Raw genomic sequence first — 15,648 nt, 5'->3', positions numbered from 1 at the left:
CTAGAATAAGAAATGACGCACCTTCCTTCTTTAAACAACACTTTGAATCCCTTCTTTACTAATTAACCAACACTTAACAAGTTTTAATCAATTTTAGGGACAAAAAACACTTTAGTAATCAACAATACAAGAAATTCGGGATCTTCCAACGCTGCTTCACATCGTAGAGAGATAGGGTATCTCCCGATGAATAAATTAGACCGTCAAGATTTATAGTATCTCCTAACGCATCAAGAGAGCGTTAGAAGTTATTGAGCATCTTTTGACACCTACAGAACTTGGTGTCAAGACATACTTAACAACTCTCAACGCTCTCTTGATGCGTCGAGGGTTGTTGGTGGACTTATCGTTGCTACCAATAACGCGTCGAAAGCTTAGGGAAACTGCTGATGCTTATCGATAAGCATCGGGAATTCTCTTTTAAAATCTCTCTTCTTCTTTGCCCTACTTTTCGTGGTTGTGGTTCTGTCTTCCTCCTTCTGTCCCCCGACCTTCCCTTTCAAATCCCTGACCATCACACCTTCATTTAGTTCGACAACTTCCAAACCAACAATGCCTCTACTTTCATCTATTACCTCATCTTCTTTGTCTTAATTTTCCTCTTCACCTTTGTCATTCAACATCACATCTACATCTGATCATCGAAAAAGTGAACACAAATTCTTCGTCTATTTCGAATTTTCAGGTACATACACTTTGTTTCTTCTTTTGATTTCACATTCCGATTCTTTACATTCTATTTCTCTATTTCTTCTTCGTTGATCAGCTTAACCTTCTCTATATCACTTTCCAATTCTTTACCTTCTCTAAATATACCCTATTTGTTTTTTTTTATTAAATGGTTAATTAAGAAAGAAATTAACCATTTCATTTTTTGCAAGTATTTTGTTATGTTGACTATGTGGTAGTCTACAGACATCTTGTCTGCTGCAAACTCACTGGAATGTTAGAATTTGCAATTGTAGATCAAATTAAAAGTTAAACTTATGTTAAATGAAAGTTAGATTTGATGTTACTTGTTCTTATATGGTGGGAATATAATTACAGTGTCAACTACAAGTTAAACTGATTTTAGATTGTTTGGCCATTCAGGTGTTTGTGTATCACACAATAGTACAGTAGCAAATCTTAAACGAGCAATAAAGGAGGTTTTTGATTGGCTTAGGGGGAGTGAACACTACAAGATTACATAGTAGTACTGACTATTTTATGAGACTCATTGCTAATTTATCATTGAGATATTTTTTGTTCATTTTAGGAGCTTTGAAATGCTATTAGGTTTTACATGAATGTTGTTTTTTTTATTTCCACCACATTAAACATTGTGAATGTATATCTTCTTAGGTCACTTATAAGGGGACATTTATGCTTGTGTTGTGAAGGCAAAAAGGTTATTGATGACAAAACATGCATTAGAGTTTATGAGATTAAGGATGATGATCAAGTGTGAGAATATTATGATGTGTCATAACTCAGTCATATCGTTTACTTGATACTTGAAATCTATCTACTCTTTTTCGAATAGATAAAATGAAAAGTTCTTCTCTTGCATCTTTATTTTGCACAACTCATTTCCATTGGAATAAAAATGATGAACTTTCCTTTTTCACAACACTTTGAATTCCTTCTTTACTAATTGACCAACACTTAACAAGTTTTGATCAATTTCAGAGACAAAAAACACTTTTGTAATCAATACTACAAAAAATTCTGGATCTTCCAACACGACTTCATACCATCAGGAGATAGGATAACTCCCAATGCATAAATTAGAGCATCAAGATTTATAATATCTTCTGATGCATCAAGAGAGCGTCAGAAGTTGTTGAGTTTCTTCCAACACCTACACAACTTGGCATCGGTACATGCTCAACAACTCCTAACGCTCTCTTGATGCATGGATAGTTGTTGGTGTATCTACTAATGCTACCAATAATGTGTCAGTAGTTTAAAGGAACTCTTGATGCTTATCAATAAGCGTCGGAAGTTCCCCTTTAAAATTCCTTTTCTTCTTTGCCCTAATTTCCCTCCACCTTTGTCATTCAAATTCACATCAACATTTGATCATCGAAAAATTGAACACAAATTCTTCGTCTATTTCCAATTTTCAGGTGCATACTATCTGTTTTTTCCTTCGATTTTGCATTACGATTCTTTACATTTTGTTTTTCTATTTCTTCTTCGTTGATTAGTTTGACCTTCTCCATATTGCTTTTTGATTTCGCTTTCCGATTCTCTATATTCTCTACATACACTCTATTTCTTCTTTATCAAATGGTTAATTAAGAAAAAAAATAACCATTTTATTTTTTGTAGGTATTTTCTTGTGTTAACTACATGATAGTTTATTGACATCTCGTCTACTGCAAACTCACTATAATGTTAGAATTTGAAATTGTAGATCAAATTTAAAGTTAAAACTTTTTTTAAATCAAAGTTAGATTTAATGTTACTTGTTCTTATATTGTGGGAATATAATTACAGTGTCAACTACAAGTTAAATTGATTTTAGATTGTTTGGCTATCCAGGTGTTTGTGTATTGCGCAATAGTATTGCCGTAGATCTTAAATGAGCGATAGAGGAGGTTTTTGATTCACCCAGGATGAGTGAACAATACAAGATTTGATGGTAGTACTGACTATTTTATGAGACTTATGACTAATTTTATCACTGAGGATTTTTTTTTTGTTTCTTTTAGGAGCTTTGAAATGCTATTGGGTTTTACATGAATGTTGTTTTGTTTATTTCTACCACAATAAACATTGCTGAATGTATATGTACTTGGGTCACTTATGTGGGGACATTTACGCTTAAGTTATAAGGGCGAAGCTTATTTTTGACAAGACATGCATTAGAGTTTATGGGATTAAGGATGGTGATCAAGTGTTAGAATATTGTGATGTGCCATAACACAGTAATATCATTTATTTGACACTTGAAATCTATCTGCTCTTTTTTCGAGTAGATAAAACGAAAAACTCTTGTGTTGCATCTTTACTTTGAACAACTCATTCCCATTGGAATTATAAATGAGCTACTTTCCTTCTTCAAACAACATTTTAAATCCATTCTTTACTAATTGACCAACACTTAACAAGTTTTGATTAATTTCAGGGACAAACAACACTTTAATAATCAGCACTATAAGAAATTCTAGATCTTCCTGCGCCACTTCTTTAAAAGTTTGTGTGCATTGTGCAATTTGCAAGACATAAATATTCTTGTTGTAGTATTTGTCTCAGGATGGATGTATAAACCTTTCATTTAATAATGGAAGGTATTTTTGAAAAAAAAAATTAGAGGATCTCCTGACGCACAACATGTAGCCTTGGGAGATTAGAGGGAACAACTTGGTTCTAGCACACAGCTCACTATTGACATAGTACCGTTGCCTTTTACTTTTAAATGGTCACTATTTCCTATCTTCACCTTTGACTTGAATTACTTGTCAAGATCCTAGAATTGTCACTTGTCATGTGATAGGTACACCTAGTATCAACCAACCAACCATCACATTGAGTGGCTGATGAGAAACAAGTAGCCACAAAGAGTCGATCTTCTTATTGTTGTACTACAACATGTGCTCCTCTTTGCTGTTGAGTTTTTGCATCCTTACAGAATTGTTCAATGTGCCCAAATAAATGACATCTTCTACACTTCACATCTAGCCTTCTCCAACATTTCAAATGTGGATGATTCTGCTTTCCACAGTGCTTGTATGTATTACCAACATCCTTTACAGCAAACTTTGAGCTATTACTTCCACTTTCCTTCTTCCTTTTCCCCTTCTTCTCTTTTTCCCCTTCTCCATGTTGCACTCTAGCAAAGGCTCCGCGATGGACGACGACTTGGCTTGGGGTGGCTTCGATGAACGGAGAACTGAGCACGACAAACAACTACGACAGCAACTCATTGATGACGTGAAGTGTGATGGAACTAAAATGGAGGAGATGCATAGATGAGGAGAGGAAACGCATGTGACTAGCTTCGATGGAAAGTGATCGACGGACAGCAATGACTGGTAATGAGGCTACATCAAAACACACGGTGGCCAAACAGAGACGACAAACGATGGGGATTGTTGAGTAGCAGCTAGAGCACGAGGAAGAAGAAGAAGATGATAAGATGAAAAGGTAGCATGCGCATTGAGGGCCCCCTTTTCTTTATAATAATATATTATTATTATTATTATTATTATTATTATTATTATTATCATCATCATCATCATCATCTTCCTTTTCTTTTCTTTTTATTTTTCCTTATTAAATAAAATTTTTCTCTTTTCTCGACAAACTCCAGCAAAATAATACCCAAAAATTTAAAATCTAAATATAATGAGACAAATAAGTTGAGAAAAATACCTCAAATGGTTTGGTGTTACAGTATTATAAACTCTTGGTCGCATGAGATTGTCCTTGATTTGTAGGGGTGAGAGTGGCCAGATTGCCGACTCAATATGCTTATTAGTTTGGGGACAGAATTAAGGAGGGAGCTGGAAACTTAATCACATGAAGATGAAATTCACTCGTTCCCAACTTTAGAGTAAGTAGATGAGTGTTCCTTTAAATGATATCTTCGCGACTTGAACAAAAAAAACTTACCCTCTCTATGACATGCATAAGATGAATTTATATTTATTGGTTGGATCATAAATACGTTGGTCATTAAAATAGCACTGGTGTTTAAGGAATATAAGTACCATATGGGTAAAATGATAATTTGACCCAGCTGATGTTACAAACATTTGTGAAAGAGTAACTTACTATCATTGGTTTATATATGTGGACACAAAAATATATCAACAGTGAGAAGTATTTAGTTGTGAGTCTTTAGTGAAGTGTACATACAGTTAACGAATATTGATTAATGCGGTTAATGAGTTTAACCAATTAATCTCATATCGTTGTAACTTTTAATATGTAGGTCCCTTAGGTCCCCTTCTAGCTAGCTCGTGAAGGGTAATGGGGTTTATAAATATCTTGGATCTAATTTGAAATGTTCTAATTTACTTACGGAATTAATATAATGTATGGTGATACATTATAATATAAAGTCTATATTTTAATTAAATATTTTATATAAATTTAATTTTGGAAATTATTCACAATTAATTTATGAGAGAATAAAATATTTGAATGAGTTCAAATATCATTCATATATTAATTTAAGGTGAATTAAATTCATATTAAAACTATAGGTTAAAATTTAATTTGTAAATGATACATATTAAAACCATATGTTATGAGAGAAATTTATATATGAATATGATTCATATATGGATTAAATTAAATATAGGTTATGTAACGACCCAACTCTTTATACTAAGCTGAGGTCGTTACTAAAAAGGAAACAATGACAAGAGACACTTTTTGAAACGAGGGAAGAATAAATTTTCATTAAAAACGAAATATTAAAACACTGAAACATAAACGCGGAAGCAAAACTGAGTCCCCATATGGCATGTCACGGATTCTTCTCTGTCGCTCACCAGCTTTCCTCTACCTTTACCTTCGCCTGAAATATTAAACATAGAAAGAATGAGTATAAACATATACTCAGTAAGGGACCTACTACTAGTCCCGCTAGGTGTCTGTTAACTTCCCATTAGAGTCCTGAAAATGGTACCCAATCTCTGGCACGTTCCCGAACACGTGCAACATGCGCTCCCGTAGGAACGAAAATCTGGTCTTCGGTGTCCCGAGGGAGCACCTAGGACATGCTGGTCTGTAGTGAACCCGGGGGTAACACTAAGACAATCGGGATGCGAGGACCCCGTCGAATCACTCGAATCATATCTATATCCATGCTAGACTGGCGTCTCGTCGAACCACACAGTCCTAAATAGGTGGTGATCCCGAAGGACACCCATGCAGGTACGACTCTAATAGACAAAGTTAACAGAACACCATATCCATAGCATGTAGCATAACATAACATCATAACATGGCATGAGTATTAATCTTAACGTCCTTAATCATGTGATTAATATATCATGCATTAACAATCATCAACAGTCATCAACAACATACTACCGGTCATTAACATAACATCAGTCATCATCATCAATTATCAACATAAGAATCTCAGTCATCATCATCAACATCAACTATCATCATAATCTCAGTATAATCATTATCATCAAATTATGCATTTTAGCTACCATCAATGCATAATCATAATTACATGCGGTCTCTTGAATTCAGTTCGAAGGTCTAGTAGGAGAATCTCTTACCTGAAGATTTTAGCCAAACAAGGTACTCCCTAGTTGACAGTAAAAATTCTCCAATTAACTTGATCCTAATCATAAAAGGAAAACTTAGTATCTTAATTAAATGAAATTAGCAATTGTCTAACATCCAAAAATTCTCTCAAATTAATTAACTTTCTAAAAAAAAGAGGTTGAAACCAATTCAACCTTGATTGGGAAAAATCCAAGATTTAAATCTTAAAAAGTTTAGCCAATTGAACCTTTAAAGAAACCTCAAATAGATCCAAAATTAAATTAATAAAATATTAATTTAATTTTATTGGCTTACCAAGGTTACTCAGATGGAGGTTGGAAAATCTTCTTATCCTTGATGAAAAATTCATCACTTTAAATCCTCAAGCTTCCAAAGAGACCAATCTTAACTTTAACTAATGAGGCGGCTGCGACAACGGAGGGTTATCTTAGAGAAGAAGATGAAGAACCTTTTTTTTTCCTTTTACTCTCTAACTTAAGCATTCCAATGCTATTTATAGACTCAAATAATAACAATAATAATAATTATTATTATTATTTCCTTTTCCTTTTCCTTTTAGGATATATATATATATATATATATAATACCAAAAAAAATATACATATATCTTTATTCCCATTATCTTTCCTAAATAAATGCCTTAATCTTAGGCATTTATAAACATTAATAATAATAATAATACTTCTTTATTATTATTATTATTTTTCTCTCACCAAAATCTACAATAAATATATATTTATTTAAACCATTATTCTCTCTTATAAATAAATATATATCTTTTTCGTCCAATCAAATCAACCATCTCTCTCCTTATGGATTATCTTCTTTTCCAAACAAATATAATTATATTCCAACATATAATTAACTTCACTTTTCCAAATTATTAATTAAATATATATATATATATATATATATATATATATATATATATATATATATATCCATATATATATACTCAATTAAATCCAATTCCACCAAAACCAACTTTTCCCTCCAAAATCTCAAATTAACTTAAGTCTTCAATTCTTTTAATCAATCAAATCTTTTCCAATAAATCACTTATAACTTCCAACATGAATTATCTTAACCCAACCATAACAACTTTACTCTAGAATCAATATTTATCTTTCTGCAGAATAATTAATTATCATCCACAATAATTAATTATTATTTACCTTTCTTCCAAAATAATTAATTATCTTCCACAATAATTAATTATTATTTATCTTCTCCAAAAATAATTAATTATCTTCCACAGTAATTAATTATTATTTATCTTTCTCTAAAAATAATTATTAATTATCTTCCACAATAATTAATTATTATTTATCTTTCTCCAAAATAATTATTAATTATCTTCCACAATAATTAATTATTATTTATCTTTCTCCAAAATAATTATCCTTTTGCAAATAATTATATTTTCCCAAAATATAATTATTTTACTTTTTCTCCCTTACCAAATATCTTTTCTCCAAAATACAATTACCTTTTCCTTAAATAATTATATTTTAACAAATATAATTATCTTTTTCTTTAACATAATAATTATATATATATAACTTTCAACATGAATTATCTTAACCCAACCATAGCAACTCCACTCCATAATCAAGATTTATCTTTATACAGAATAATTAATTATTTCCCACAATAATTAATTATTATTTATCTTCCTCCAAAATAATTAATTATCTTCTACAATAATTAATTATTATTTATCTTCTCCAAAGTAATTAATTATCCTTTTACAAATAATTATATTTTCCCAAAATATAATTATTTTACTTTTTCTCCTTTAATAAATATCCTTTCTCCAAAATATAACTATCTTTTCCTTAAATAATTATATTTCAACAAATATAATTATCTTTTCCTTTAACATAATAATTATATATATATTTCCACGTATACATATAATTATCAAATCTCCAACAAACTTTCCACCATACGGTTTAATTAAATAACGTCCATAATTATTTAATTAAATTCAACTTCAACAACACTAAAAATCCACAACTTTACTTAATCCTCTTAACCTACCATTTAATAAAAACTCAACAAACATGTCAAAACCTCTAATTAATTAAATATTCATCCAAGAAATATTTAATTAATTCTAATTCCCACATAAATCAAATAATTCTCATTAAATGGATTCAAAATAACGCCCAATAAATTAAATCTAGATAAACAAAATTAAGATAACTGACTCCAAAATTATCTAAATTTTTGGGGCGTTACAGGTTAATTTACATATATAGAACAAAACGCAAAATATTTATATTAGTATAAAAAAAATCTATTGAAGTCACCATTGTGTTTTCATAAATTCTAGATTTGTCTTTATTGGTTTTGAATTTTATGAGATGATTATTGAATTTTTGTGCATCTTCTTCATATTATTACTTCTCGTTCTTCATATTCCTACTTATTCTTGTTCGCAATTTCTTTATCTCATTTTCCATAATTTCTTCCTTCTTTAGCATCTCTCATATTCTTTTTTTTCTTCTTATTTTTTCTCTACACAATCGTGTATCAAAATCTAAACGATCAGTCGTCTATCCTAGATAGATCTATCCCAAATAGATAAGTAATTGTAGGCTCTTATTTTCTACTTACTTTAATATTTTTAATTTATGTAAATCAAATTTGAAGGATATTTTACGCCCTTTAGAGATTTAACTACTTTAATAAAAAAGTAGAACAAATTTAATTTGATATAAACTTGAAAATTTTGAAGGGTTGAAAAGAAGGAAGTATTATATTTTAATAAATAAATTAAAAGGAAGTTTCTATAAGTACTATTAAACTTACGTAAATCTAACACAATACCAAACTATTTACAACCCATATAACAAAGCCCATAAAGTTAGCAATTTTTTAAATATTTCAAGTTTGTCTTTTCATCTTTCTTTTGTGATTCGTCTTCCTCTTACTCCTACTATTTCGTCTTCCTACTGCGATTTCGTCTTTCTTCTTTATTATTTTTTTCTGCAATTTCTTTCTACCATCTTTCTTATTTTTCAATTCTTTATTTACGTCGTTTAACCTTTTCATTGTTTTTCTTATTTTCCTATTCTTTTTTTTTCGCTTTTCTATCATCTTTCTACTTTTTTTTTTTTTCGCGGCGATTTCTTTCCATCGTCTTTCTTCTTTTCCTTTTTTTACGTCGTGTACAAAAAATAGCAAAATCTAAAATATCGTGTATAAAGAATCTTGAAAAAAATTATTTAGATTGGAATAGTCAAATGTAAACTATTGTGTAAAAAAAGTAAATAATCGTGTAAACAAATAAAAGATCGTGTATAAAGAATTTTGAAAAAAAATCATTTCGATTGGAGTAGCCAAATGTAAACGATCGTGTAACCAAATTTAAACATAACCAAATTAAACCATGTAATGTAATAAAATTGAACGATGAAATTGAAAAGATAAATTGTAGCCATATCTAAACGATGAAAAGATAAATTGTAGCCATATCTAAACGATCGCGTATAAATTGTAGTCATATCTAAACGATCGTAAATATATTATTTGCTTATTGACGTGGTTGACGAGACATTTTTTATATTTTATACGATGAACCTCTATAGATTTTTTTTGTTTTTAAATTATTGTAAATATTTTGCCATTTTTTTTATATTTTTGAGAAGACCCAAATTTTTTAATAAATAAATTAAAAAAGAGATATTTTAAAATAGAAAAAATTGAGAATAAAAATGCTAAAAGGATAAAATGCATTACACTTATTTTTATATAAAATATCGTGAAAGGTTTATTTTATTTTATTTTTTTCTAATAAATAATTTCCCTTAAAATAAAAGGGGTTTATTTATTTTTTCCTTTTCCTTCCTATTCCTTCTCACGCAAAAACCCTCCTCCTTTCTCCTTCAAGTCTTTTGTCGCCGCCACGCCAGCCACCTCGCCCCCTGACGCGGGCTCCTTTCCTCTCGCCAGCATTTCTCTCTTTCTCTCCTCTCCCACACGCCGACGACTAATCGGCTGAACGCCGTCCAGCCAAACGCACCGCCGCCAGCTCTCGCCGCGCAGGATCGAAGTTGCTAGCCGATCTGTGTTGTACTTTGTCCCTTCTCCGATCAGCCACTGTCTTCCGATTGGAAGTCGTTCACTAACTCCTGGCCATCGGATTTTGTTCGTCGTGCACGCTGCCGCTTGGCCCACAGTCACGCTACCCAGAGATTCGTTTCGCGCTGCTACGGAATTCAAAGTCGTAGCGCCCAAATCTTGCTACTCGGACCCGAGTCCTGTGTAGGGCTAGTTGTCCTTTCTGTTCGTGTGTCGACAGAGCCTCCTGTCTGCTCGCAAGCTTCGAATCTCCGCTGTATTTCCAGTAGGTTGTCGCTGAAAGTTTTATTCGTGAGCTTTGGGTTAAAATTTAATTGTTTTAGTTGGGATTCTTGTAAAATTTGGAGCACCCATTAAATTTGAAATTAAATTTTTATCATGTTTAGGTATTAAAATTGAGTTCTTGGAAGGACTTAGCTACTGTCTAGCCGAGGAGTGAATTTTTGCATGTTCTGGCACACTCTAGGTAAGATTCTAAGCTTTTTGAGTGGGTCTTGAATACCCTTCTAAGTTCAGTGCTAATATTGAATAACCTATCATTTTTGGATACTTATAATGAGTTTTCTTGGAATTTTGAATACCCATTTAGTTTTAGTATGAACTTTATGTTACCCATATTGTTTTGTATGAGAGATTAAAGATTTGAAGAACTTGGAAGTATTGATCAACATGTTTAAGGTCGTTTTAGACAAGTTTGGGTAAGTTCTTAAGGTATGGATATAAGAGCTAATGGATCTAAATCTCTAAGGTATGGATATTGGATATAAGAGCGTATGGAATTAAAAGATCCATTAAGATGACTTAAGTTTGGGTGCTTATGGTGTTAAAAGTTGAAGTTGAAGTTTAAGGGTCCAAAAGTGAAATTTTAGCCTACACTTAGGGAATAGTTCAATCTAGATCTTAGGAAGTGGTTAAGGTTGTTGGTCTCTTGTTGATATAATGGATATTAGGGGTGAAAAAAACCGAACTGAACCAACGCGGTTCGGTTCAGATTGGGCTGGTTTATAACAAGAATATTACCAACCGAACCAAACTGAACCAGTTCAGTTCGGTTCAGTTGGTGGTTAACCGTTAGGTTAAAATTAAAATTAACTCCGTCCTTATTGTGGGTCTTTCGCCTTCCGTTCTTCGTCCTTCCTTCTCCTTCTCTGTCTCTATTTCTGCCAGCTCTACTGCCGTTTTGGGTTTAGGTTCTTCTCCGTTTTTCCATTTGCCATTCTCCGTCCTTCGTTGTTCTTTTGGGTTCATTGTTCTCCACCAATGCCGATTTAGAACTAGTGTTAGGTATCATAAAGTAACATAATGTATTTGTTCTTTGAGCAATGAGTAAAGTAAAGTAAATTTCACTATTCTTCGATCTCTTTGCTTTTGCTACCCTTTTTCTGAATTAGTTCTTTGATATTTATATACCAGGCACCCAACTATCTACCCTCTGCCATGGCCGTGCTTTGTACTGCTCCATTTCTAGACCCACTTGCCTGAATCATGGTTTTTGTTGTCTGTGGGTTTTTGGGGTTGTGACGTGAGTGTGATTTTTCCCCCATATGCGAGATAGAGCTTGTGATATGTGGAAGAAAATGTTAGGTGAGTGTTTTAATATAATTATTTTCCATAGATCTCCTTGTTAGTTTTAGAATTTTGGAGTGGAGTGTTCAAAACTACAAATTAAAAGGGCTTTGACAACAGTAACAAAATCATGTCAGCCGAGGGAATGCCTTTGAGAAACTCAGAGGAACAATCATTGAGCTTAGAAAATGCTTTGCAACATGATGGATGAGGAGCAACTGCATTTTTCAATTGAGAGTGTGAAAATGGTTAATTAAGAGAAGGATTGAATTAGAAACAACGGTGAGGACTGAGGCTGTGTTTTTGGTTAGAGTGAGAAAATGGGGGCACTAAGGAGTGTTAGATATAGGGGGTGGGGGGCATATTAAATTTGGAAACGTTTGGGATCATTATGGCAATTAAAAACTGCAATTATATTGTTAACCTCCTATTCTCTTACAAATTCCGTGTCTCATGACTGCCATTCCATCTCCGATGATTACTCCGAATTTAGTTCCTTTTATAATTGGTAACCTTAATTGACCTACCATTTTTCTAACTAATAAAGTTTTGGGTTGCACCACTTTCAGTTAGAACAATTACTCCTCTTTCCTTTACCTCTTCTCATAGCTTGATAGTCCCTTTTTTCGAAAACTCGAGGATGTTGTGCCGTGAAATTTCCGTTTGCTCTGTGACTTCCATAGTCTTCAATTTGACTGTTTCAACCTTAGTTTCTTCGATGGCGACACCTTCTTCCGTTTCTTCCTCTTTATTCATTATAAAAGTATTAGTTCACAACTTTCTTTCACCTTGCAACAATGACCGTGCGAGTACTTTTCATTACACCAGAAACACAATCCCTTATCAAGTAATGCTGAGAATTCGTTGTCGAAGAGTCTCATCCCTAGCGGCTCTCTCTTTGTGTAATTCTCACGCAAGGGTATGGAGATCTGTCGCATCGAGTTACGTTTCCCTTTGGCCCACTTTTCTCCATATTAGGAGCCAACATTCTTAACTGGTTGTGCTTCTTTCTTTCTAGGTCCATGGGCTCTTAGCTCACTGAAAGCTAATTTTAGGGCAACATCTATCGTTCACCAACTGGGCCTCCTTCATAGACTCCTCTAAGGTTTTCAGATGCCTACTCACGACTTCAGCTTGTAATTTTGGCTCCAATCTCATCACGAAGGCGTCCATTTATACACTCTAAGCCATCTTCAGCAATAGTGCCGAATAACTCAAGAACTTCTTCAAATAATCTGTGTAGGTCTCTTCTTGCTTGATTCTTATCAATCTTGCTCCCAAACTCCCTTTTTTCGGTTGGTCAAAAATGTTTGAACATCCGATTCTTCAAGTCCTCCCACGAAGTCACCTTCCTCCTGTTATTGCTCCATCCGAACCAATCCACCTCATAAGGAGCAAAGCTGATCACTGCAACCTTTACCTTCTCTTCTTCCGCTAGATCATTGATTTCAAAGTAATTCTCGACTCTATAAAGCTATGACTCCTAATTCACCCTTGAAAAATTGGCACCTCAAGTTTCTTGTACTTACTTTTATCCACCGATTCCCCACCCAGACAGGATGTCAACTCCGTCTCATCAGCTTTACCTTTCATTTTGAGTCTTGATCCATCATTGGTACTCGGTTCCTTTTTCTGCCTGAGAGAGTTGTTCACATCTTTCGCCAACTTTTCAACAGATTTCTTTAGCGAGAGGATCATCTCCTTAATTCCCATAATTTCCTTCTCGCTTGACTGCATTCTCTCTTCTAATTGTTTTTGCGCCACGGATATCGTTCGAACCAGAATGATTGCATTTTCTCTTCTAATTGTTTTTGTGCCACGGATATTGTTCGAGCCAGAATGTTAAGGCTCTGATACCAATTTGTTAAGATTCTCCAACTTGAAACTTAGAAAATCCCAACATTGTTTAATCCCACCAATTGCCAAAACAGAGACTGTACTCTGAAATAGTATATTGAACAATAAACCAATAGAGTTCCACAGGCACTCAATCAATGAAAAGAACACAAAAGGGAAGATTATAGGAACGATAATGGAAATATCTTAAATCCTTTGAGAAGTCTGGCAACTTCTCCCTAAAAAGCTCTCAGCAGCTACTTACCAAACAAAACTCATAAGTTGTAACTCAGCAATCCCAAAACATTCATTTTTATACCAGCACCATAGTGGGCCCTCAGGTGTCTCCTTCCTCTCAAATGAGCCTCCAGATGAATCCTTCCATGAATTCCCCTTCTTGTCCCTTCTTTTATAAGTACGAAGAATTGGGGGCCCAACAGGTACTAAGAAACTGGACAATACCCTTGACAAAATAACTCAATTCAACTCTCCAAATATAGATTTGAAAAATAGTCGAATCGAGTTGAGTTGACAATTCTATCCTGCGTGCTAAACTAATTGTGAGGTAAGAGGTGAGGGATGGTTAAACTCAATAACAATTTAAAACTTTTTGTGTTCTGCAGATCTGTGTCCTAGTTTTTTTTTATCTATGTTCAGTTAATTGATCTTAGATTTTTGTATTCTACCGGGATTCTAAATACCACCTTTAAAGTTTTGTGCTTATGTTTTCATCTATTTGTGTTCCACAGGGATTCTGTTCTATGATTCAATAATTCACTGATATTGCATTGAAGAAATAATGAAGCTGACTGTAGTTGCACGATCCCTTCAAGCCCGTTCCACACTTACTAAAATAATTGGGTTGTCGCAGGTCCGCTTCTTTCAGCCTGATTTTACTCCTAGGGACCCAAAGGCCAAGCCAAAAAAGTACAAGTATCCACCATTTTATGATCCATATGGCCCTAGGCCCCCACCCTCTGATAAAATCATTGCGCTTGCTGAAAGAATTGCAGCACTGCCTGCTGCTGAGCGTTCCCAGATTGGTCCCACACTCGGCGAAAAACTTAGACATCCTAAGCTGCAGGAAATTTCAGTGGATGGCTTGGACATGGGTTCGGAAGGAGGGGCAGCGGCAGGATCTTCCAATGTGGAAGAGAAAAAAGAAAAAACTGCTTTTGATGTGAAGCTAGAGAAGTTTGATGCTGCTTCAAAAATTAAGGTGATTAAAGAAGTAAGGGCCTTCACTAATTTGGGTCTGAAGGAGGCAAAAGACTTAGTAGAGAAAGTACCTGCGATTCTCAAGCAAGGGGTGACCAAGGAGGAAGCAAACGGCATCATCGAAAAGATCAAAGCTGCTGGAGGAGTTGCTGTGATGGAGTAGAAAATTGTTCTAAAGATGGTAGCAACTTTTTGTTTATATTTTTCCAAACTGGCCAATTTCTAGCTTCCGAACATTCTTTCTGTTAGTGGATGTTGTTGCCGGCCAGTTGAGTTGCAAAAAGGGCGAATGAACAATTAATAAACAACTTTTTTAGACTTGTCTTTTCCTATGCAGAGTAATTTACCTTTTTTTTTCTTACCTTTTGTTTTCTTGAAAAAGAAGATAAAGAAATACTATTCTCGGAGAGTTTAGACAAAGGTATTAGGTAAGGTACTACTATTGATGTTGAGCCTCGTTCGTAGAATTTAGTCTATTACTGATATTAGTCTATCAACGAGAGATTCAAATTTTAGCATACCATCGATAGACTGACATTACTTCGTTGATAAGAGAATCATCCACAAACTAATCTATTTAGTTAAATTAGTTTATTGGTGATATTTTAGTATATCAACGATGTTAGTCTATCAAGATATTAGTTTATCGTTGGTAGACTTTATCTTATATTTAATTTCATACATAAATTATAAGAT

General features: G+C 33.4%; 1 protein-coding gene across 6 annotated transcripts; it reads left to right on the top strand.

The window, feature by feature from the left end:
- Positions 1 to 10,022: 10,022 nt before the first annotated feature.
- LOC103492120 (uncharacterized) lies at positions 10,023 to 15,272 on the top strand. Of its 6 annotated transcripts, none has more exons than XM_017046890.2 (4): positions 10,089 to 10,597; positions 10,719 to 10,798; positions 11,746 to 11,916; positions 14,484 to 15,272. In XM_017046890.2, the coding sequence occupies exon 4, from the start codon at positions 14,534 to 14,536 to the stop codon at positions 15,113 to 15,115; it is 582 nt and encodes a 193-aa protein (XP_016902379.1). In that variant the 5' UTR covers positions 10,089 to 10,597; positions 10,719 to 10,798; positions 11,746 to 11,916; positions 14,484 to 14,533; the 3' UTR covers positions 15,116 to 15,272. The 6 variants fall into 6 exon arrangements, with proteins under 6 accessions (XP_050940356.1, XP_016902379.1, XP_050940357.1 ...); XM_051084400.1 differs by having other exon boundaries at positions 10,089 to 10,601; XM_051084399.1 differs by lacking the exon at positions 11,746 to 11,916 and having other exon boundaries at positions 10,023 to 10,634.
- Positions 15,273 to 15,648: the final 376 nt, after the last annotated feature.

The sequence above is a fragment of the Cucumis melo genome, chromosome 5 (genome assembly GCF_025177605.1).
Source record: "Cucumis melo cultivar AY chromosome 5, USDA_Cmelo_AY_1.0, whole genome shotgun sequence".
Classification (NCBI taxonomy): Eukaryota; Viridiplantae; Streptophyta; class Magnoliopsida; order Cucurbitales; family Cucurbitaceae; genus Cucumis; species Cucumis melo.
This window is presented reverse-complemented; position numbering and strand designations above follow the sequence as displayed.

What these genes read in the sequence shown, in the direction of transcription:
- LOC103492120 (XM_051084399.1), top strand. Translation starts at nt 14,534, where the DNA reads ATGAAGCTGACTGTAGTTGCACGATCCCTTCAAGCCCGTTCCACACTT.